The 25,526-nt window shown below is 37.7% G+C and overlaps 2 protein-coding genes across 3 annotated transcripts; both read right to left on the bottom strand.

Annotated features, from left to right (window-relative positions):
• Positions 1-967: 967 nt before the first annotated feature.
• On the bottom strand, positions 968-14,711 carry LOC109859370 (facilitated trehalose transporter Tret1-2 homolog). The gene is made up of 7 exons (XM_020437576.1): positions 14,661-14,711; positions 12,500-12,928; positions 4,847-5,030; positions 4,337-4,508; positions 3,873-4,145; positions 2,726-3,034; positions 968-1,651 (listed from the first exon to the last, which is right to left on the bottom strand). Exons 2-7 carry the CDS (start codon positions 12,747-12,749, stop codon positions 1,232-1,234), a joined length of 1,608 nt encoding a protein of 535 aa, XP_020293165.1. The 5' UTR covers positions 12,750-12,928; positions 14,661-14,711; the 3' UTR covers positions 968-1,231.
• A 4,754-nt stretch (positions 14,712-19,465) lies between these two features.
• LOC109859369 (facilitated trehalose transporter Tret1-like) lies at positions 19,466-25,093 on the bottom strand. Of its 2 annotated transcripts, none has more exons than XM_020437575.1 (5): positions 24,913-25,093; positions 21,592-22,121; positions 21,131-21,436; positions 20,582-20,784; positions 19,466-20,390 (listed from the first exon to the last, which is right to left on the bottom strand). In XM_020437575.1, exons 2-5 carry the CDS (start codon positions 22,111-22,113, stop codon positions 20,099-20,101), a joined length of 1,323 nt encoding a protein of 440 aa, XP_020293164.1. In that variant the 5' UTR covers positions 22,114-22,121; positions 24,913-25,093; the 3' UTR covers positions 19,466-20,098. The 2 variants fall into 2 exon arrangements, with proteins under 2 accessions (XP_020293164.1, XP_020293163.1); XM_020437574.1 differs by lacking the exon at positions 24,913-25,093 and adding an exon at positions 23,907-24,269.
• Between the last annotated feature and the right edge of the window lie 433 nt (positions 25,094-25,526).

Here is a 25,526-nt window from a genome sequence, read left to right as displayed (position 1 = left end):
TCTACGTCTTCTAATCACGGACAAGACAGGAACTTGCTTGCGAGAACGTCGGGATAAAACGTTTACTGGCGCATATCACAATCTTTTTGTGCTCGGAAAACGTAGTTTGTGCGAAATATATTATCTTGTGTCAATATATATTTATGTAAATATATATTATACATATTTATAATATTTAAATATTATGGCATATGATTTGGTTTTTCGCTATATACAATCGATCTGTGTGTGTGCTGTTATGTGTTCGGAAGACTATTAAGTTCACACTTATAATGTGATCTCATATAAAATTAAAAGTTTCCATTCATTCTTAAAATTCTTTTTGTTTTGTATGCAAATTAAGATATGTTTTGAGTTTATTATTTTTAATATTTTTAATACTTTTTTTTTTATTCTTTCGTAAATTCTGTTTAATATCAACCTGAAAAAATGATCTGAAATAAATCACAATGTTCAAATCTTAATTAATTTCAAAATACAAGATAGCCTCTCTCCTTCTATTATCTGTTTTTTTTAGATAAAAAATTTGTTTTGTCGAGTATATAACGTATATAAATTAAATTTAGATCTTGTCAAGTTCTGCTTGACTTTGGAATTCTCTCTCTCAAATGTTAATTATAAATATTAATTCTTAAATATTTCTTGTGATATGTTTGAATTCGTTGATCTAACTTTTTTCGTTACACACACATTGTTATTAATCGGCACGGTAACAAGATAATGAGCAATGTAATCTAGGATTTATAAATATTTTGTCTTCGATTTATATCGTGTCTGATTGTTAAAATACGTGTGTTATTCTTGTAAAAATCTCTGGCAGTAGAACAATAGGCATAGAAAATTAGAGTCTCGTCTGTTACCAAGCTCCACACTTGAGTTTGTCCCACGTTCAAACGAGATAGCTATTGCGCAACTTTTCGAAGTCGATTCCGGAACGTGTGATTCCCGGTTTTTGTCGTTTATCTTCTTTTTCTTTTTCTTTCAAAAAAAAAGAAATAGGAAAAACGACACGAATCGATATTGTTATTCCGAATATTCGGAAATTGCTTTCAAAAAGTTACGCGACAGCCAGCCAGATATCGAAGTCTCTCGTGTGAGAAGGTCGTAAAATTATATAAAAAACTTACGTATTACATTATTTACTCGGTAAAATATCGAATCTCTTTTTTGTGAAAAAATTCGACGTACGAACTCTGTTCGTCAAAATCGAACAGTTGCTTTTTTTTTTGTTTTATTTTTTACTTTCACTTTCCTCGTCTGAATCTACGCCGTTGAGTATGTTTTGAATCTGCTTAAGACTCTTGCCCTTCGTTTCCGGTAGAATCAATACCGTGAAGAGTATACTGACGATGCAGAATGCGCCGAACATCCAGAATGTCGCGAAGTTGCCGAACGACTTCGTCATGTCGTCCGAGAATTTGGTTATGATGAAAGCCAAGAACCAACAAAGGGACACTGTGATACCGGAAGCCTTGGCCTTAACGTTCGAGGCAAACATCTCGCCCATCACGGCCCATGGTAGCGGGCCCCAACCCACGCTGTAAGTGGAGATGAAGACGATAAGCGCGACCACCGGCAGCCAGGAGATCTGCTCCACCACGTCGTCCGCGTGCTGCACATCTTTCAGATAGAAATACAAACCCAGAGCGCACTGAAACAAAAAACACAAAGGGGGGACACGTGCGATTGTTAAATATGAAAATTTATTGACTGGAGAATTTTTTGTGCAGTTTCTTTGATTTTTTTTTGAACAGCAAGTGAATTTGTTAACTTTGTGTGAATTTTACAAATTTCTTTCTTTTTTATAAAGTTTGCAAAATTTTGTTTTCGTTTCTTTCTATGCAAATCTGTTTCAGATCTGTACGTGTCTGTTCCTGTGTCACGTGCTAATTTGTGTAATGGTTTTATTACGTAATCTTGTGCGACGGCGAGGAAGTTCCCGCGCTAAATTGCATCCGATGCAATAAAGATCGCCGCATTCCATCGGAATGCGGCATCGGAATGTCTGTATTATTACACATGTATAATAGAACGCGACCTTCCTAGACTCGCGTGTCAGACATTGTGCCTCGCGATGCACCTGTTGCACCAACAGGTCCCTTGCGGAAACATTTCCGATAACTATCGCATCGCGGTTTATCTTCATTCAATTTGCGGAAAGAACCGGATTTGCAGATGCTCCTGATTGTGAAAAACAAAAAAAAAAAGATCGAGCACTTCCGAGTCGCGATTCTTAGATTCTCGAAAGTGAGATTAAAAAAAAAAAAAATAGTAAAATGGGATTAAATCCGTTGCTATAAGTAGTAACGCGTAATTACACATGCCGACCGTGAGCGCACGATGACGGAATGCGTTTAATGATCTGATGCATATACTTATACTATCTACACGAGAGTGACATGAAAATGAATCAGCGAGCGCGAGGTAATTTCCCATCAATTATCTGCAAATTTGCCGATTTAGAAGACTTATTCGCGGAATGTCAAAGTCGGGTCAGATCTATTGTAAGAAAAACCGCGTTTAAAACATCGCGAAGACAAAAACGAACGTGTTAGTCTTTGTTATTTGTTTTAATTAAAATTGTAGAAAATTTTTTTTCTACAATTAGATAACCATTTTAATATTATTCCTGAAATATTATATACGAAGAGATAATTTTTATAACAAATTGCGCGTGTATGTATGTATACATATAAATATCCAAAACCTCGATAAAATCAATTACCAAGCTGATTGTTTCCCCGATGCCCGAGAAGACGAGAAGTATTCTTCTGCCCGCCCTGTCGACAACGCCAGGCGTCACCGTCGACGCCAACATTTGCACGGCGCCGATGATAATGGTCGCTTGTTCACTTGGGATAGAACTGCCAGCGGCGTCGAAAATTTCTTGCATATAGAACAACACGAAGTTAATGCCGGTAAGTTGCTGGAAGGAAGCAAGCGCGCACGTGTATATCAGAGCCTTGAAGTTGGCTCTTGTCTTGAACAGATCCGCAACGGTAACTCGCTCCTTGAAAGCTTCGTCGAGTGATTCCTGTAGAAAAAATCAAACAAGACGTAATCATCTTTGAACTTTGTTAACAAATGTAAAAAAAAACTGTATTTCAATCATCTGCACGGAATATTTCACAAGAGCGAATATAATTCAGATTTGATTTCTGTTTCCAAAACCAAAGAAGACCTAAAGTCATCTTTGTATTCGGAAAACAGGTTCGCTGTTTATTTATTGATCGACGTGTAATATTCCGAGTCTTCCTCATCCTCGAAATTTCTAGTCTTTAATGTTAATTCCGTAACAAGTGTTCGAACAGATGCGACGGAACACAATTCGTCAAATTCTTCTTTTTCAACATTAACCGACTGCACCTGGGTTCAGTTCTGAATTATTTCAGGAAGAAGTGTCGTTTGCAAGCCAGTCATAATTGTCCCTCGCGAGCGGACGACATTGTTGTTTAGGATCAAGGAACGGCCTTAGCCGCGACCTCCCTCGTTCTCCCGACGTGACCTGACAGACAACACGCTCCTAGACGTGCATTTAACAATGATCGGCCACGTGCTCGCCACCCAATGCAGGTATAACATTAGCAATTTACCTTGTCGCTCAGAATATAGAACCCGAGTTGAGAAATCTATTTCGGTCAAGCGTTAAACGCGCTCGGAAATTAACAACTCGCAATCAATGTTCCGAGTCGGAAACTCGCAATAAATTTAGATCGATTTTTCTTGTCTCTTTTACTGACTGAAATAAACTTGGACGGATCCGTCAACCGAAATCAATAATTTTTGTCGGAAGATCTTCGAAACGAAAAAAAAAAAAAACAAAATATTAGCGTGAAAAATTAGCGTTTCGAAAATCGAAGTGATATACTTGCCTGTATATCATTGGCCTCGTTCTCGACAGCCGCTTCGGATTTGCTTCGTAGCTTCGACAAAGACGTGATCGCTTCGCTTCGACGACCTTGTCTGATAAGGTAATACGGTGACTCCGGCATCATTATGAAACAGACGAAGAAAACAATCGGCAGAACGGCGCATACAACGCAAAAGACCTCGTAGGAGACGAAGGGTCCGATCGCGTAGGAATACAGCAAACCGATCGTGATGAACAGCTGAAGGAAAGAACCCAGTGTTCCTCTGATAGAAGTCTGAAAGAATGAAAAAAAAAAAAAAAACAAATTGCTATAAATTATCTGATTTTTTTCTTAACGAAAATAAATAATCATTTATTCTTGTTTTGCAGCGAAAGAGAGTGCAATTCTTCTGATGACTTCTAATTAATTTTTCTTATTATACAAAAGTGTTCTCGTAGTGTCACGCTAAGTGTGTAATTAATTACCTCAGCGATTTCGCCGCAATACATCGGAACGAGCGTGAACGCGAAACCCAGAGCTACTCCGAATATTATTCGTGCGACGTAAAGTTGAGCAACGTGACGCGCGGTCCCGACAAGCAGCCATCCAACCAAATGCGGTGCCACGGAGAACAGCAACGTATTTTTGCGACCGTATCTGTAACAAAATATAGAAAACATCTCATCGTATTTTCACTTGGAATCCAACGTATGTAGTTGTTCAACATTTTTTTCTGAATCTCTATCTCTCTCGTTTTTTTTTTTTTATTTGTTGTCTCACTGTCAACGCCCACATCAGATAGAATTTTTGTAATATTCTCAACAATGCATTTTTGTTCGCATGAAAAATCAACTTTGATAAAAACAAACAACTTGTTCCTCGTTCTAATTTCCGATCTTTCGTCTCGACAATCAAAACGCACATTTCGGAACAAAAATATACGCGTTGCATCAATCCCGCTTGTTTCGCGCAGGTTGTTTCTTATAGTCTCGTACCTGTCGCCGAGGTAGCTTGCGATAAAACTGCCGATAATCGGGCCGAGAGCCACCAGAGATCCAATCCAGGTTTTCTCATCCTTAGTGATCTTCGTTCCCAAAGGTCCGCCATTTTCCACCAATACGGGAAGAACCGGACTTGTCCATCCCAGCATAGCACCGGTCGCAACAATGATTACATTAGCTGCAAATAAAAACAAAACACACACATACACAAATTAAAAAAAAATTTCACAGAGAGTGCATTTTCTTTTTTTTTTTTTTTTAAATTATTAATACCGCGCGATAAATTGACATCTCTTCGCGCTGCGAATCGACGTGTTACAATCATTCTTCGGAGGATTCCAGCTCCAATCTCTGATCGCTGAGATATTTAAACGGCGTTAATTCCACATAATTCTCGTATCTAAATCCCGTCTAGCTCAGAAGCCCGAGAACGACGCTGATCGATATTTTATCGCGGATTTGTTAGATAAAAAAACGTTTCATCAACTTACTCAGTCTAAAATGTAAATTTGCATTAATAGTCGCGAATAAACACACCGCGAAGAGAGCCCCGCTGATAAAATGCGATTTACGCACGTGTGTGCACGCGTCAGACACTGTCTAACGTTATTCCACGCTATCGAGGCGGCGTCTCTCACGTTTGTGCAGTTAAGTACGAGAATACGGCGCGTATCGCTAAAAAGAGAGATGACAAATAAACAACCAACTGTATCTCCGCTTGTGTGTGTACAAACATAGAATGAATTATACGGCACTCATTTGTCATCTCGTTACAAATAGCTTAACGCAAAACGCAATGACGGGTGAAAATCCGACGGGAGTTGTGATTGTTGCAACGCGATAATGCACACGCGTCTCGGAATTATCGCGCGTTTTTACGTAATCAATTCAACCGTTGAATCGTTGCATTATCAAGCAAACGCGGACGCGCGTTTTAACGAATCGCGCGCACGTGACAGACGAGAAGATATCGATCTCTCGCGCGATTTTATAACTTGGAACAAAAATATATTTAAATATATTTTCAATCGCGCGTGTATTTTAATTTATTTATTTCCGAGAAGAAAAAACCATCTCGGACCACTTCGGTCCGTGTGTGACCTACGTCCAGTCGATTTTCCAATCGATTCCAATATCGAACGCCGCTTTTTCATCTGTTTAACCGGAAGTCGTTTTCGTGTCTCCGCAAATCAACGCGCGATATTTAATAACGTGCGATTATTTAATCATTTAGACCGGACAGTCGCCTTGAAACAACGGAGTGTTAAAACAGACATAAAAGAGACACGTGTGTTTTTGAGACCGGCGCGTTATCTCAACTCCGATTGTGATACACTGTGCGAACGTTGGATTTATTTTCATTTTGTCACACAATTATAATAATAATAAGACAAAGTGTACAAATATATATGTTTACTCGAAACGTTTTGTCTCTTCTCGGTTATCGTTTGGAAAAAGGTCAAAACGTCGTTTCTGGGAACGCGAATTATCGTACGCGAGCGATTTATCTCCCGAACTGTGGGTGACTTTCCTCTCAAAAAAAAGTGCTGTGTTCGCGCGGAGTTTTGCTCGATTACAATTTAAATCGGATGCACAATTATAATCGCTCGCGCATCAAAGGTCGATGATTCCCTCCTTCTGATTCTATATCCGTACATGTGAATAAAATAAGCGAAGATCTCTCTTTATAATCGCACACGGCTCTTGTCGTGGGGCTATCGTCTCTTCGCGTTTCCTTTTGACCTCTTTTTCGTGCAAAGATCGTACACGCATTGTCGCGCTGCATCGGATTCTTGCTGCGTTCACTAAACCGCGTTCTTTTTTTTGTTTTTTCTAATTGACCGTGCCCGGCGCGCTATCTTCCATGCGTGGCGCAATAATAAAATATGTGTCAAGCACATTATCACGGATGTACAGATAGACACGCGCTCCGCGAGAGAAGATACGAAAACAAAAAAGTGGAACCCCTTGATACAAAGTTCGTCATTCGTGGCATCTGATTTTTAGACGCGGAAAATTTTCGTGACCGATAAGCGATTAATGTAATTTCTTATGTAATTGCGCGTGCATCACACCACGTATTTCTTATTGCAGTTAATTACGATGAAATTTCATTATGCTTATCTGACGATAATACAACTCGACCCGACGCATTGTCCTGTGCAACCGAATTGTTAAATCACACCATTGACAATCGCGAAATAAATAAATAAATAAATAAAAGACTGTTGCGCCTTTTATTTGCGCAGTTGTATTATAAATATTATTAATATATATTATAAATATTATAAATATAAATATTATTAATATTATTAATATAATATTAATATATTTTTTTACTGCGTGTTGTTATAATTATAACAATCACACGCAGTATAATTAATTTTTTACTTGTAATTTTAAATCAATTTACGAAGGTCTCCGATTGCAAGAACAAAAAAAAATTATTGCTATTTCATACAACAGTAATCTCGTCGTAATGTCAGGCGATATAATTTTAAAATCACATTTATCGCAGAGATTTAATTCGCAGAGTTGTGTAAAAAAAAAACCCCCATTTATTTTGAAACAAATCGGCGTAATCTGGCGAGACTTTTGAAATAAAAATATTCCGCGATAACGTGAAAGAGGCGTGTCACTAAAATTGCCACGAACTTTTGCCCCCAAACAGAGATAACACAACGTGATTGTGCATTTCGTGCAGTCAGAGGCGACTGTCCGTTCGTGTAATGTTCGCTTCTCTTTCGCCGGCTTGTTGAAGCTGCTGCAATTGCACACCCGCGTGTTGCGCCTAATTTCTTTATTGCGAGTTTGAAGCTACGTGACAATCCGCTTCTTTTCGCTCGCGGAGCGCGTGAACACGTGCCAGATCGTCGCGCTGCAAAAATACACGTAAAAAAAAAAAAAAACAAACGCCTCGCGCGGGGGAACGTCGATTAAAAATAAAACATATTTATTTAATTAAATCCCCGAAAGAGAGAAAGTGTCGATTGTTTCAATAAAAGTGTCAAAAAAAAAAAAAAATCAAATTCCAAAAACTTTTATTTATTTCTCAGATTTTTATTTTATCGTAAATCTCGCTGCGTTCGTTTGTTGCAACACACGCAACACACATAGACGTGTAACATTTGTATTATACAATAGTTACATTAGCAGATTACGAGCGATGTCGCACGTATGTTGTCGAACAATGACGAAATAATATCGAACGATCAATCGATGAAAAAAAAAAAAATTAATAAAAATTGACACTCTATCGTCTTGATAAGAAAATATATAGATTGTACAGATTAGAAGGGGGAAAGTGCAGTTACTTGGCAATGCAAAACGAAGCTTTTGCTTTGTCAATAAAAATAAAAATTGCGTGACGAATAATAATATGACGATAATATTTCGAATCGCGAATTACGTTCCATCGATTTTTCTCGATTTCAGCTTGAAAAAGGAGGCTCGGCCGGAGAATTGCTCGCGCGTTTTGACGTCAAAATGTGATTGACGTCGTTTAACTTTGCAAAATTCTTCTATTGACGTTGTGTCACAATCGATTGACAAATACGATCGACGTCAACGCGACGAACTTTTGAACTTCGCGCGTCGACAAATTGCGAAAAGAAAAACGCTTTAAAATTTGTAAAAAAAAACAAGATTGTAAACAAACATGTGAAGCAATAGGGGCCCACACGTGGCGTTAAAATAATCTCGTAATCTCGATAACGGGAGGCGTTTACTGGTAAAGTAGATAACTCGAATGTTTGATAAAGTACCGCGTACAACTGATTGTAACAACTGCAAATAAAAAACGACAGTAGTTTTATCTGTCTCGCGATTGTGCGGGACAATGAATTCGCATTTTACAAAACCGTCGTCACATCGAGTTTGCTTTATCATTAGACAAACACCAGGTAAGAAAAATCTAATGACTGACGTGTGCGGGAAAATACGGAATTGTGCGCTTTTTTTTTATCAAGGTTTCAAGAATAAGTTTTTTTTTTTTTTAATTAACGAGAATAAAGCCTCATTTCGATTGGCATACTTAATCTAGGTCTTTTGAAAATCATTTTCTGTCTCATTTGTATTAATTTAATTATTTTTTAATCAATAATCAAAGCAAAATTTCGATTGACGAAATTATCAGCATAGATTTAAAATTGAGATTTTAGCAAAAATCAATTTAAGATTTTAGATCGAGATTAAGATTTTAGAAAATCAAAAAATCGAATTTTTTAGATAAACGCTGCTTACGTATAAATAAATATTTAGATGATACGAAATCTCGCGTTCACAAAATCTCTCGAATCGTAATTCCGTTTAATTCTTCAAATCTCCAAGGAGATTCCACATTTCATCAAATATTTTGTTCGAATCATTTAATAATAATTGGCTCAATAATTAAGATTGTAACAATCGAGTTTCGAAAGTGGTTTCGACAGGTAAGTAAGCAACGCGCTCGGTTTCATTGTGACGTAATGTACTCCATTTCTTACGTCGTCATGTCGTAATTGACTTTTACAAGTCTAAATCTCGAGAAATTTAACACGCGGTACAACAGAACAAAAACAATAACTCGCAAAGTGGAATTTTCAGGTAGATCGATCACATCAGACAGACCAATTGTATTTTTGTAAAAAAAAACGCTTCTAATTGAAAGTCAAACGCTCGTGACAGTTCGCGACATACGACATCGCCCGACACACGGATTTATTCTCGTAAACATATGGCCATGAAGTATCCGGTATCTATGTTACGGATATACTTCGATATATCACGTAAGTCTCAGCGCTGCGAATATCAATTTTTTATTTTATTATTGTTACGCCGACTCGCGCAAACAAGTACAGAAGAGATCATTAATTTACGTGAATTATTCCCTTATAAATAAATAAATTACGTTAATTCTTTTATAAATAAATAATTTTTGAGAATAATGCGAGAATCTCTCTATCCGTTTGTCGCCATTTCAAGGATACTTCGCTCGGAGCCGATCTAATCGGAAATCCATCTGAATTTTTATCGCGCGAGCGTGTCGTCGCTGCGCACGATAATTCGAAATAATTAAGCGTGTGATTCCCCCGGATTGCGAACTCTGTGTGTGACACAAAGTTTCCAGGTGTGTGTGACGTAATAAAACAAGAATTATAACAACACAGAATGAGATAATGATTTGCGCGCGCGCGCGCGCAGAGATTTAGTTGTTTCCGGATTCAGCGCGCGAGAAACGTCACATTCACGGAACGTGAGCAATTTTGTCGTCGATTTCACTCGACGCGAACGCGGTTGATCATTCACCGGCTTCACAATCGAAGGACCTGGTCTAGTCTCATTGAGAATTAGTTCTCGCGAGAAAAATCCACACGCGGAATCGGATTTATCGCGCGCTCGATTACACCGAGCGATTGCATCGGATAATAAGGAAGTAGTTTAAACCGATTGCGATCTTTGTCGGTTAAGATTGAATTCGGTCGAGCGCCGGATGCGAATCGTTTAATATTCCCGTCTCATCCGAGAGCTCACTGTCGAAGGACTCCCCCGCCGGAGGTGGATGAATTTAACGCGAGCGCGTCATCGTCCTCCGTTTTTTGTTTTTTCTCGACACATGACGTCTTTAGATACATTTGTATTTATATTTATTTGATATCAATATATTGTGAAACAGAAATATATATATATATATTTTAAAATATATATATTTATTTTTTGTGGTAAAATTTCATTTCCCATTCTAATTTTTCTTCTACGAGAAATCATCACGAAGAGAATAATTATTTTCAAGTTTTTCACACAACGAGAATAGAATAGCGGATTGAGTAAAGTTTATGTTTTTGTTAAAACAAATCTTCGATTTATTTTATCATTCGATTTATTTGTCATCTTTCAAACGTTAGAGCAAGTGGCTTCGCAAATATTTTGAAGATGTCAAAAATAAGAAATTTACGATTAGCTTCTTGTTCTTTGAAGAAACTTTGTACAAAGTTAATCGTAAAAGAAGGGAACTCGACGCATAATGTGTGAAAAATTTGTGTGTCAGAAGAAGCTGCGACAAAAGAATCGATCAATTAATTGCGTTTACAAATGTTTTTGTTTTCTCACGTTTCACGTTTGACGAAAACTCTGTGTGCGATCGTGCCGTTAATTTTTTTTGTCTCTCATTTGTTTAACACATGGGCTCGATGATAAGAATTAAACAATTAGCGATGAATATACGCAGTGAGAAAATTTCCAGAGGCTTTTGCACGATTACGATAATATTTGCATCTGAATGCATAAAATTGCTGCGCGTAATAATTCATTGTATAGCTATTAACATGTTGTTCTCGCCAAAGTTTTCTGTCATCATCGCGTTAGACAAAACCCTAGTTTGTGACAAATATAATTAAAAAAACGTAATTAATATTCCACCTTACTTGCGCGTACCTTTAAAAGTACAGTCGAATACTCGTCTATTCTTCTTCGCGTTCTTTGTATGTTATTGTGACGAACATTTTCTCTTCACGAACAGAAAGGTTCGGGGAGACTGTACTTGTTTTTCTGTCGCGTGTTTCGATAATGTATGTACAATCGCGACGGATGTAGACATCTGGCGATTTTGACGTGTTCGGTGTTTCTGGTTAGTTATTTATCTCGGCTCGTGTGTCAGGCCTTAGTTTTTTGTTCTATTTTTCTCTCAAAAGTGTGGGGTGTTTCTTTTGCAAATTACGTGTTGCAAAATAAAAAATTGCAATTTTTTTTTTTTTTAATTTAAAGAAACTTCATAATTTTCTTTCCCGCTGGTTGACAATTGCGTTGCACGCGCGTGCAACATCTCGTCGATATGTCGTCACGGTGTTATTGTACGTGATACGATTCGGCAGACGCGCACACACACACACACACACACACACACGCCTCTTCATCTTTTCAATTAATATCGTTCGTATCAAAAGACTAAGTGCACTACGTTACAAGCAAATCGCGCGATTCATTGTTCCATTATCCAATCTGTTAGTTAAACTCTGTGTGTGTTATACAGTCAACGAACGCGTAATTTCTTTCAAAAAGACAGTTGAGAAGCAAGACTCTACGCACGCAAGACATTTTTTTTTTCGCTCAAGTTTATGTCACGTAAATTTGTTTAAATATAAATCTTTTACTTATTGTTTTCCGACCTTGCAGTTCTTATAGATCCTCGAATATATAAACACAATACCGAAAGATTGCGCGAATAAGAACGGGAAAAGCGTCTGGGGTGAAAAATACAATTCTAAGCGTCGAGTGTATGAATCGATTCGGGTTAATTTTCGGTGTAATGGAAGAGAAATTATTCGTTCTACCGTGAATCGTTCGTCGCAACAGTGCATCATCGACTTGCGGACATTGGTCCGTGATAGTGTGCAGAGAAAGGACAGAATCTCGTTTGATCAAACGGTTTTTTATTCCGCCAATATTTTTCAAAGCGAAAATTTTCAATAAATAATACACGTAAATTGTATTCCGTTTAGTAAGTAAAAATTATTTGACAAAAAATCAGAAAAAGTTTGAGAATTTAAAGAAGTACATTTTTTTTTTTTTTTTTTTTTTTTACGTCCAACCTAATTTAATTCTTTTTTCTTGGTAGAAGGGTGTGTTCGTCTCCGTTTTTTTTTTTTTTTATTAGAGAGGACTGGAACTTACCCGAAGCAGCTGCCAGAAACTGGACGAGCGTGGAACCCTTCTCCGTCATGTTTTCGGCGTAGCGATTGCCAGTTGTGTCTAACGGCGTTCTGCTGCACAAATCCTCGCCGCGTTTAACGTTCAACTCTACAGATTCTTTCTCGGGGGTAGTAGCGAATACCGCCGGAGAGGAACTCACTGCTACAGGGCTGTAGGCATAGTCTTTATACGAGCGCCCCTCTATCTCCTCGTTGTCGCGGGTGGGGGTCATTTTCCCAATCTCTCCCTCTCTTTTCGTTTCTCGGCTTCCACTGAACGTTTCTACGTCTCTCTTTCGTTCTCTCCTCTCTCCTGTCTCGCTTCTCGCCGCGCAATCTCAATCGCGGGTCGATCACAGCCGCCGCGACCGACGAAAGATGCAACGACCGACAACGTCTCGTGTCCTAGACCCTGAAACGATTTGTTGTGTCAAGGTCGCGCGACGCTCATAACACACAGGACGCTCGTTATAGAATAAAACCCCATCGAAAGGGGTGTCTTTTGTCCGGAAGATGCTTCGGGTAGATAAAGAAGAATGAGAGACAGAAAGAGAGAGAAGAAAAGAGGAGACGCGCCTTTTTTTATTTGATTTCGACATCTATTTTGAACGGTGTTAATGATCGCGTTAATGCTCTTCGGAAACTTTTACGAAACCTGCAACCTTCCGCAAGACGTTTTTATCAAGAAACAAGCGTTTGTACTTTAGAACAAATAAAAGTAAAAAACAAAAAAATAACGACGCGTGGAAATTAAAACAGCTGGAAATAAAAACCTTTGTTGTTAAAAAATTGTACAATATTTTCCCAAATATATATAGAAAATTAAAGAAGACAATTCAAGAACGAAATCAAAATCCACATAAATTTCATGAGATGTCTAATAAACGTCTCATGAAGTTGTGAACGTCTAATTCTAACGAACGTTCTAATGAAGTTTTTGTGGGAATATTTTTATGCACTAGGAGGGAGTGAGTGGAATGATCAAGTTTTGTGAAAAACGCGTGCCAGAAGAAACGCTTTGAAAAATTGTACGTCTGTTACATCGCGAAACACGTTGGCGAAACCTACCCCTATTCCGACGCGCACGTCTCGTTACCCCCTCTCTCAATCGAAGATGATTCTCCCCTATATCGCTCTCCCCAATCCAAACCGAAAGAGAAAATCGATATAACGCAGTACCACAAACCCGATGTGTCAAATTGTAATTCTAAGGAAAGATCAAACAACCTTGTATATAATTCGTTGTGTTTTTGCTGTGCGTGGGCGAATGTGTTTATCAATGTGCAAATCAAATATAAATTAACTCTTGTTGCACGCTCGATATTTCGAATTGTAACGAAACGTTTTAATTAAATTACAACGAATTTACTGCCTATATTGTGCGTCTCTCTCTTTTCAAAAATATTGCTCCGTGATAAAATTTTCGCTTTTTTGTTAACTTGTTAAATCGTTAGCAACTGTTTTTTTTTTCAAAATAAATTTATTGAATAATTAATTATCTTTCGCGGTTAATTATCTTTCTACGTATAATTGGAAGAAATATTGAGAGATTTTGTTGGAACAAGTGTATTTTTCAGTTTCGCGTGCGTTTTAAGAAAATCACACATTGCTGGCGGTAAATTACGATCGGGTGATCAATACTGTGTTATATCGATACACAATTTTATCGCGCATGTGCGTCAATATATGTTTTTATTCACAAAAACCAAGATATTTGTGAAAAGACTCTCGAAAAAATTCAATATTCAATGAAATTTTTACTGTCGCGTTGTACAACTCCGCGTTTAATATCGAGATTGAGGGAAAAATTTCTCAGGGGATGCTCGAGAACAAATTGTTTCGCATATATATACAATGTGTTATTATTTATATAACCGGGAGTTGAAGGAAAACTTTCACACTCTCTTCGATCAATCTAATAATGATAATCCCTCCTTTTCGCGCCGCACTTTTTTGCTTTGGGTAACAAAGAAGTAATAAAAACAAAGGAAACGAACTCACATATCGCTCGATGATCTAACTGCGATATAAGATCGTTTATCGACGATAGTCGTGAATAAAAAGAAGAGAAAAAAAATCGGAAGAGGATTCGCGACATGTCGAACGATCCAGAAGAGGAAGAAGAGAGAAGAGAACGCACTTACCTGTGTCGCGCACGCACTTGGCAAGAGTGAGTCTTTTCTTCATGTTTCCAGCTGTATTAATAACCTTCGATTATTTTCTTACATAACAAGCAAGGTGCGATAGATTATCGAAATGTATTGAGTGCGCGTTACTGTCACATCAATTGCTTAACGCGTAAGATATGCGATAACGATAAACGGGTCAATCTATGTAACGCTTTTTGTGATAAATTACGCGCAAATTTGTTGTCACAAAATGTTGATTTACCGATGAAACATCGTTTGTTCCGTAGAATATTAAACATTAGCAATCGGCAAAGCGCAATGTCTCTCGCGTCTTTTTATTCAGAAAAAATGTTTAATGTTGTTTTAATATTATATTTAAAAAAAAAACATAAAAAAGACGTCAGAGAATTATAAAAAATTAGAAGAGCTATAGAATTTTTTCAAAATTATAGAAAAAAAAACATATTTTTCACTTTTTTCTATAAACACACTTCAACTTTCTCCAAATCGCAATACGAGAATAGATTAGGATCTATCTTTTCTGTTCTCTCGTTAAATATCGAGAGAGAGATATAATACACACGAACTGCGAATAATGTCACACAATGTGCACAGGTCTTATCAGTTTTATCGCACTCGAGCACATTAATCCGTTTGCGATTTGCGCGACAGTTAAAATGCGATTTAGACATAATAATTATGTCAGAGGCGCAATTACCGAACAACAAAGAAAAACAAGGAAGCAATTTGTTTGTTACGTTCGCGTAAACAAAATTATTCTGAGCGCGCGCAATTAGTCGCTCCAAGTCAAACGTGAGTCTCTCGCCCGGTTCCTAGATAAAATCTTTGTCATTTTTTTAACTAACTTTTATTTTTAGATAACTAATTCTAGAACAGTTTATTCCTCTATAAGTAAAAAAAAAAAAAAAACACTTTATCCTTCCGAGGATAAACACAAATTTTGTTGCGTCAAACAGATAAATCGCGCAACGAGATATCGATTGCTTACTCATTTTTAATCGAAACACACTGTGTGAATCGACCAAATAATTAACAAGATTTTTATTTGCGCAATGAGAAAGAGAGAGAGATTGATTCTCGTTATGTAAATAAAAAAATAAAAATTTTGTACAAACCAGTGTTTATAGTATTTTTCTCAAGCGTATAATTGTAATATGAACATTAAGAAAGACAGCCACTTGTGTCTGCGAAAAGACTTCCACCATTGTACGTCGTTGATTAAAAACAAAAAAAACAAAACGTGCGAACGTGCAACCTGCTGTTTAAGACACGTGCAAGTCTCCCACTTGCATCAATTGTGTGAGAATCGCACGTTTCATCCTTCTTTGCGTCGCGTTTTTTTTTCAGAGAGTCAACATATCGATCGAAAAAACGTGTTACTTAACTTTGTCAATCGGGGCTGACGACCTTTCAAGAAACTTCGCGGGAAACTCACTTTATTCGGTTAGATCGAAACTCGACGTCGAAAAACGACCGGCACGAGTCTTCTTGACGTCGCCAAGCGTCGACGAAGAAGAACATCGAGAGAACGATTTGAGTTCCTGCCATCTCCTGGTTTTGCGAATAATCGCTGTGATACGCGACGCAAGCTGGGGTCCAATTACCAAAGAGCCATTACCCTCTTCCTCGTGTGCTCTCCAACTCCGGTTTTTACCCTCTACATCCAAGGTCCTCGTCATGGCGATTTCTTCAGCGCGACACATTGCGAAAACTGATCGTGCGTCAAGACTCTTCTTCTTCGTTGTATTATCAAGCTGGTGAGAAGTACTGTACTCCGGTGGATCACAACATACGGAATACAGATGTTGGATGAAAAACTCTTCTTCCGCAAGTGTGCGTTCGTTACATGTACCTTCGGCATATAACTCTAGCAAAAATATACGTAAGTGTGTATGTGACGTATTGATTTTCTTAATCAACATATAAATATAATATAATGAGGTAATAATATAATTACCACATAATAAAGTAACAACATAATAACATAATACAATAATAAAGTAATTATAATACGGATATTATTTTCTTGTTTTTTTCCAAAACGACAACACACACATGACTTTTGTTCCTAGATTAACGTGTTTGCTCGTGTATAAAAAAAACACGTGTAATTTTGTTTTCATTTTAATCACAAATACTTCAGATTTGAAAATTCAGATCGATCGCAACACTCCAGATTCGAATTCAGATATCAGAATTTGTTTCGAAGCTTATTTATCGTTTAATGAGGAAAATCGAAAAAAAAAATACAGCACGGTGATATCTTATCGTTTACAAAAAAGATTTGAGGTGAAATTAATTAACGTGAAATTAATCAATGTTAAATAAGTTTAATGTTTCCGCGCCAAACACACGTGATTAATTTTTTCTTTTTATTCTCGAACTAAGAAAATTTTTCTCGCGTTGCAACACCCGGTCGTTTCCGTGAAATCGTTAGCGCGTGTGAAAGTGAGAAGATGACGTACCGATCCTCACCTTTGATTAAACGCTTTTCAAGTTCGCGCTCTTCGTGGAAACAGCGCGGAAAGGATGATTTAATAATACGTGAAAAAATGCGTGACGCGTGAAAAAAGAAAAAAAAAACAGCTGTTGCCGGGAAATGCGAATGGAATGATACGGCGCAGATAATCAAACGTGCGATCCAAGTGCGTTTATTCTGAATGTGCACTTGCGCGCGCTCGACATACATATACATGTATAAATCTAAATGTTTGCGCGCAAATGTGTGCGTATATGTGTAACAACGAACGTCCCCGCCGTGACATTAAACTTTCTTTAATGACATTTAACTCTTCGAGCGATATAAATCACACGACCGGGTGACTTGTCAATACCGGTTTTACAATGTTACAGGATTGGATTAACTCGCCGCGGTTATCTGGCGCGAAGATAAATCGCGAACGAAGAGTGCGAACGTGATGACTCTTTTGTAAAGAATGCATTTTGTGAAAAGAAAAAAAAAAAAAAAAAAGAAAGTGTTCCGAAGTGCGATAAATTTTATACGAGAACTGCCGATGAGTCATTTTTGTGTTAAATATTTTTTTTTTACAACATACGTTCAAAAGCGATCCTTTGAAAAAAAAACCCACGCGTAATATGACACTGGAAAATTTTCCTAAGTAGAAATTAATTGTGCAATGTCGAAACACATTTTCCAAAAGAAAAAATATCTACGTATTGTCTATACGTGTGTTTCTCTGTAATTACGTAATCTAACGAGCAGTCAATGTAATTGCTCGAGAGAGAAACAACGGGTATCAGACTTTATCGGTGAATAGCATTTTGTCTCGATGCGAGTTACGAACTTGCGCAATTTTACATTTTGAAAAGACAACAGGTGAATGTGACAATGACGACTTGTCTCTTACACGAAGCTCGGTTGTAAAACAATTTTGTGACACACCTTGGAAATGTACGTGCATACATACACATACGCGTGGAAAAGTTTCCAGCGCGAGTTAATATCAACCTTCCCAAGGAATTCGTTCCGCGCGTTATATTTTAATTAACACACACTCACTATCCTCGTTTGTTTAATCACGCACGTGTCGATGAGTTACACTCATCGTGCGCGAAAGTTCGAAAGAATCGCGACGGATTCCAACAATATAAATAAAAAGAATGAGAGACGCGCGACGAGTCGAAAAATTTTCCGCTCTGTTCGCTCACGCATCTGTTGGAAAGTTTTGTGTTTCCACGGGAGGGAATAAGGGAATAACACACATCACGTGTCAACAGTCGATAATACCGCGTCCTTATCGCTGGACAAGGGAAGGCAATGATTTTGCTTCGCGACTTTCTCGAGTGTCTTTGATAGGCTCCTCCCAAGCTTGTGAACGAAGAAAGAAATCCTCGATATATAAAATGTCCGTTCTGCAAAGGAGAGTCGTCTTATCGCGATAATTGTCCCTATTGTTGTCTTCGCGAGTAAAAAGAGACGATAATTTTACTTTTTTATTATTTTGTACGTTGTTATTTCAAAGGTATCGATCAAGCTCTCGAAAAATCGTTGCTTTGTTCCGTTATCGTTATTTCGTGTCGTTATTTACGTGATAATAATGGAAACACCTTTTTCGACGGAGAAATCATCTGTGTCATAAATAAGTTATTTCGTAAAAAAATCGCTCTCGTTCTTTACCTTCTCCTACAGTCGTTGAAATGCTGATTGATGGCCTCAATCGCGCAATCTGCGTTATCGCGGTGTGAAACAGTAGTCGTCATAAAGACGACGCGTTTGCAAGCGGGGGAAAAAAAAAAAAGATTAATCGACTTAAGACGCACCTAGTAGCCAACGGAGCATTAAACATTTTTTCCATTCCCCGAGTGTGGAATAACTTATGTTTACTATGCACTAGAACAGTGAGAGATAACGACGCGCATTATCTCATAATTTTCAGAAAGAGCTCGCTTAACAAAAATCGCGTTGCGTCAATATCTCGTCGAGAAATGTTTGTTTTAAGCTTCGATTTAATTTTGCCTGATTAAAGAGAAAGATGATTTTAAACATTGTCAAAAAAAAAAAAACAATATAAAAGAAAGGCAGAAACTAGAAAAAGTGAGGAAAGAAAAGAAATTACTGTACGTACAATTTATTTGTAATTTTATAATATTATTATCTAATATGCACAATTTTTTTATTTACGTCTGTGTGTTGAACAACAAAATAACACACATATATATTTCGAGAAATTATAAAAATATATATATATATATAATGTACATATATATATATATGGCTACGTGATTTTAAAATATTATTCAAAAGCATGTATATTTAATTTATTTGTTTTGTACATGTTTAACTATTTTAAAATTGTAGCAAAAATATCATTTCTTTAAATAGATGAAATTTTTAATTAAAAAAAACACATCAATTATAAATGATCGATGAATTATTATACTTAGGAACGTATATAAGAAGGATATTATCTTACACACATGTCACTACAAAAAAATGATAAGATATCATTTCTCAGATGATGCGATAGTACACATGTTTAAATAATAATGTACGATTAAATGCATGATGATAAAAACTTCGTGCGTCAATGAAATCTGCCAGCTAAAAAATTGCATTAAAACAAGTTTTGAATTTTAGTTTTGAACACAACAAAAAAATACATACGTATATGTTATATAACAAATGCAATAGAGTTTTGTCGAGTTCCTGTAAAAAGTTGTGAGTAATTGTTGTTGCCGCGCTGTGCGCCATTATAAAAAAAGTGATTCTAAAAATTGCTTATTGTCCAGTTAAAAATATCACTTGGAATTTTAATTTTAATATAAAAACGTTTGGATATCATCAAACTGGATAAAAACGCGCAACGTCTCTTAAATTATCTGCGCTAAAAATGAAGAAAACGACGGTTTTTACATTAATAAAGTAGATTCTCTCGCGATTCTCTTCACGTTAATTGTCATGAAGCGGCATTTTACATATGCGCCGTTGTTTTGAGACTACCCTTCAGTGTCTCCTGAATCTCCTGAATGGATTTTCCCTTGGTTTCCGGAACGACGAAGAATATAAACGCGGTGGCGATCGCCATGATGACGGCGAAAATCCAAAAAGTCACGTCGGCTCCTAATTGCTCGTTCATCGCCGGGAAGGTTTTCGTTACGAGGAACACGAGGAACCAATTCAACATTACCGCGAGACCGGAAGCGATCGCTTTGGTCTCCGCGGAGAACAGTTCGGCCGTTAGCATCCACGGTATTGGTCCCATTCTGCGCAAAAAGATTTAAGTTTTACTGTTCCTTCCTGTTTTTATTATTAATATTGTATAATTGCAATTGGAAAAAATCTCACACCAAATAATTTCTATTGACACGAATTTTTGTAATTGTAATTGTTTCGCACGTTTTACACGCAATTGCGGAAGTTATGAAAATGTGTAAAAAAAAACAAACAAACTCACCCAACGGAAAAAGAGATCATGAATAACGTGAGAGACGAGAGCGGTAGCCAGCCGAGATTGCTAACATCACTTCCGCTTGCTTTAATGTTGAAGTACGAACCGAGAGCCACGAGACTGCCTGCCATAATACTTGAGGAGAATATTAGCAGCGGTTTTCGACCTGCGCGATCCACAATTATGGCTGCTACGCCTGACATCACCATCTGCCAGAAATGACATTTCGAGCAAACATAATCTTTACGACAATTAAGTGGTTAATGATAATTGCGGTGATGCAATGTTATATAGCGTAGGAGTAACAACGACAATCATGAACAATTACAGCGCAAAAACAGGTTTGTATGGAAGAGAGAGAGAATTATATAAAGTTTTACAAAAAGAAAGAAAGAAATAAGTTTTTTTCGTTACATCGCAAATCTTGTTCGTAAAAACTTGGAAAAGAAATAAATACCAAGAATAAAAAATGAAACAAATCAAATGAGAGATATTTAAAAAAACACTTATTTAAGTATATTTCGATTATTAATTAAAACGCGTGAACAATCGCACCTGAACTATCGCCACCACTACGGAAGCGAGTTCCGGCGCCATCGAGCTTCCAGATGCCTGAAAGATGTTGACCGTGTAAAATATCACCGCGTTTATGCCGGACATTTGTTGAAAGAACATGCAGCCCAACGACGCAACGAGAGCCCTTTTGTTCGCTCGAGTGCGCACTAGATCGAACACGCTCGATTTCCTCGCCGTCGCTTCTTCCGCTTCTCGCTGGATTTGCGCAATTTCCTCGGACGGGTCGTAAGCATCGCCTCGAAGAATCGTCATCGCCAACGTGGCTTCCGATTTTCGCTGTTTGTTCTGAATATATATTCAAAATACACATTTTTACACATAAAATTCGTCATTTGCGAAACAAAAAAAAACGTTCGCGTAATATCAGCTGTAAGATTTTTTTTTTTTCATTAACGCGATCATAAAAAAAAATCGAGGAAAGAAGAATTCAGCCAACCCACCAGCAACCAGACCGGCGATTCCGGCATCCAAACGAAGGCGAGCAGGAAGGCGACTATTATGAGGGCGCAGACCACGGCGAACGCCGTGTAATTTATCTGGTTTCCGAGAATGAAAGCGAACAGAATTCCGATCGTGAGAAAGAGCTGGAACATGGCGCCGAGGGTGCCGCGGGTCGAGATCTCCGCGATTTCGGATATGTACGTGGGCACGAGAACGCAGGCCGCGCCGACGCCGATCCCGACGACGAATCGGGCTATGTAGATCAGCCAGAGTTTGTACGCGAATATAATGATCACCCAGGAGAGCAAGAACGGGGCCGCCAGTAAGAGGAGAGATTTCTTTCGGCCGAGTTTGTCGGCCATAGGACCGGAAGGAACGGCGGCCGCCATCGCGCCCAGAGCTAGCAACGAACCCACCCAGGAACCTTCCTCTTGCGAGATGACCAGCCAAGAAGTTTTTTTGTACAAATGAGGCAGCACAGGAGACGTCCATGCCAGAGCGGTACCGACCCCGATCGCCATCAAGGAGGCTGAGAAGGTTGAAAAAATGACATTAATTTTGCAATTAAAGCAAACAGAAAAGAATAAATATTTTTTATCCTACTGTAATATGTTTCAATATTAATTTATTTATTAAAATTGTAATTTGTTGAATTCGAAGAACACACAGGATACTAAAATCGAGACAAGTTTACTTCAAATTGTTTAATCTAGATTAATTTTCAATTTTCTTGTTTACGCACGCGCTTCAACAATCGCGTTCGAATCTGATTGGCTTATTCTCAGTATTACTTGATTTGTATCATCGACTCACACACAGTGTCATTAATTTTTTTTTTTTTTTTTAATTTATCAGGTTCGCGCGTGTGAATGTGTTTTCTAAGAATCTAAGTTAATTCTTATCAGTCATTGATATAACACGCGCGCACAAAACTTGAAAGAATTTTATAAAAAAAACTTATAAACTTTATTTTATCTTTTTTCCGTTTAAATTGTTTCTTTTTCCTTTTAAAGCGAACGACACGACAATTAAATAGAAGTGAGACGATAACGGACACATTTTAACGGAACGATTATTAAATATAAATCTACATCATACAATGCGTTAATTGTGAACGATCATCTTCGATGTTATATTAGTCCGTAATCGGCACAGAAGACGCTTAGAAACTATTATCTGACGCGCGCGATAAGGGCCGAATTATTACGTTCAACATCGAAAATATCCAGAGACGACGAGATTCGACGCGAAACGTCGAACAGTAGCGCGTTGTGATGATTCGGGTATGAATTGCGTCGATTCACGAAATGTAGCCTCGCCAAAACAGCAAATCCGTTGTTCTTTTCGAGTTCCCAAAAAGAACCGGTCCCGTCAATTGTATATTAATTATCGCGAATCACTGAACTCTCGAGCACACAAAAACTCGCGCGTTAAATTTCAACGAAATATTACGATTGTCCCCCCCTTCCCCCAAGAGAATCGTGAGCGAAATATACGAGACATTTTAATTGACAAGATGTCATTAAGAAACGAAGAGTTCATTCATTGTAAATGAAACGGCTCTCTCGACGTAATGTCGTTAACTTTGTCAAAGAGACAGACTCGCGCGAGATAATTCATCGGCGCAACGTTGCGATTCATTGCTTATTTTTTTATGATTATGACTCGCGGCCGGAATTCAATTAGTACAACGAGACGGAACGTATATCTTCGATACTGCGCGAACACATTATAGAGAATTAAATGACAGAACGAAGCGCTGAAGACTTTCTCTTAATTAATTGCTGAAATTAAGTGGCAAACTTCAAAAATGTCAAACGCTGTATTAATGTTCTAATTAGTGAGATTCTAGCTCTGTTTCTGTGATGAAAGACCGGAAATGTAAAAAAATACAAAAAGTTTCTGTGATGACAGACCGTGAATTTGAAAAACAAACAAACAAAACCAGAAATATAAAAAATGGCGTAACAATAAATTTCATGCCACGAAAAACTGCTCTGATATGCAAAACTTGAAACAAATGCAAATCCACACACTCACAAAAGCAATGGTTTTATTATAAATATTTTTTCCACGTAGGTACACTTTTTTATGCAATCACATCGAGTTTCGAGTTTCAAGATTTTCGTACAACTTTACAATTAATATCAATCATCATTTTGGTTAATACCGATTACCAGAAAACGAGTGACATATTTTTCTATAATTTTCAATTTTTTTTTCGCGACCGATCATTCAATTTACAAAATATTTCAAAAGAGAAGAAAAAAGTGTGACGACGATAACGTTATAATGCGCGCAATCATTCAAATACCGGACATCGTTGCGAGGTACTGCCACAGCTTCCGACCCTCTTGGCGCACTGGAACTCCACTCATCATCCCCGTGCCCTCCATACTTTCTGCGTGGATTATTCTCGATTCGCGCCTCCGATCAGTACCGGTTTCCGGAAGCGCGAAGATGTGTCGTTTGACGCGACAATCTCTCGCGATAGTTACAGTGTGTGTGTGTGTGTGGCGCGAGTTTTCTTCTTGTTTTTTTTTTCTTCGCGTCGCGAGTGAAGAAAAAGAAACGACGTTCAAAAACGAAAGTTCCGGAACAAGGAAAAGTTCGGGGATGACAGTTACATTCCGAACGACGCGAAGAGAACCGAATGAACGGTCCGCCATCGGGACCATCGCGTATATCACGATCGTCACTATCTGGTTATCCCATTATCAGCAATCTCGCGGCTTATCTCTCCGCGGCATCGATCGAAACCAGAAAAAATTTAGAAATCAAGATATATACCGATGAGATGCGCGACGTTGAATGCGCACGGTGTCAAAATTTCGACCGCGCGCCACCCAACTCCGGGCAAAATTCTACACCCCCCGTTTTCCCGTGCGACAGACGCGATTTTCACATTTTCCACGCTCACTTCCCTCCCTCGACTCTTCATTTCTTCTCTATTGCATAATACAGACATTTTATTGGAAGAGAAAAAGCTTCAAATTTCCGTGACTTCTTATAACAAGACAAGTTTTAAAAGATAAAATAATAAATTGCTTGTAGGGTAACTCTTTATTAATGTTTAAAAAGACATCTTTTTGCACCTGACTCACAGTCTTTTGTTTTACACACTTTTTCAATACTAAGTTACACCACTGTACAGTGCGTCCCAGTATAAAACTTCGAAAACCATCATAAAGATATTTGAAAGAGGGTTCAAATAATTTAGACGTCTTTAAATATCTTTACGACGTTTTTCGGACTTCTGTGTTCGAGTTGTATAAAAACTACGATTACGTTTAATAATTGATATTTGATCTATTTGTTACCTGTACATACGCGATGTCTTTAAACGTAACAGATATTGCGGATCACACGACACAAACATTGACTTCACCAGATTGATCGATGCTTCCCGTTTCGTAAAGACGTTGTTTGAATCTCGTTCGGGAAAACTAGACTTACTTAAGTATAATATTACAGTTCCGTAAACTCAAGCTGTTTGAAACCAACAACAACAAGAGGATTAAACCGGTCGATTATTTACAATCAACAGTCACATTGCAAAATATGATTGTAAATACGATGAAGTACTATGTATCTAATTATCATCAAGATTGTCATTATCAGTTGCTTATCTTTCGAGAGACAGAATTTTTTTTTAAATTTTAATAAATCTCGATCGATGGATTTGAGAGGAAAATCTCTTCTTGTTACGCGTCTAATTTATCTTGTTATTGTTATACGAATGTTGAAGAAATGAAAATTCATATTGTGTCTGAATTCGTATCTGTGTTAAACGTGCAATTCGATAAATCAATTCTCCAGCATGCACAACGCGCGCTCAATGTTTAAAACAATTGCAATAAAATCACGCGACCGTAAATCAGTTCTGTATTTGATTGCAAATCTCTCGATATCGAAGCGCGAATGTATTTTATCT

Source organism: Pseudomyrmex gracilis, unplaced genomic scaffold (assembly GCF_002006095.1).
Source record: "Pseudomyrmex gracilis isolate BER0280 unplaced genomic scaffold, ASM200609v1 scaffold_259, whole genome shotgun sequence".
NCBI lineage: Eukaryota > Metazoa > Arthropoda > Insecta > Hymenoptera > Formicidae > Pseudomyrmex > Pseudomyrmex gracilis.
Note: the sequence above shows the minus strand (reverse complement) of the source record. Positions and strands in the feature narration are given on the sequence as shown.

Bases quoted from the DNA above. Each gene is read 5' to 3' on its own strand.
- LOC109859370 (XM_020437576.1), bottom strand. From the start codon at position 12,749: ATGACCCCCACCCGCGACAACGAGGAGATAGAGGGGCGCTCGTATAAA. The intron at 3,035-3,872 runs GCAAGTATATCA...TTTTTTCTACAG, and splicing joins ACGAGGCCAATGATATACAG to GAATCACTCGACGAAGCTTT. The intron at 1,652-2,725 runs GTAATTGATTTT...TTTTTGTTTCAG, and splicing joins TCGGGGAAACAATCAGCTTG to TGCGCTCTGGGTTTGTATTT.
- LOC109859369 (XM_020437574.1), bottom strand. From the start codon at position 24,261: ATGGCGGACCGTTCATTCGGTTCTCTTCGCGTCGTTCGGAATGTAACT. The intron at 20,785-21,130 runs GTGCGATTGTTC...CATTTCTGGCAG, and splicing joins TAGTGGTGGCGATAGTTCAG to ATGGTGATGTCAGGCGTAGC. The intron at 20,391-20,581 runs GTGAGTTTGTTT...CTTTTTGCGCAG, and splicing joins ATGATCTCTTTTTCCGTTGG to AATGGGACCAATACCGTGGA.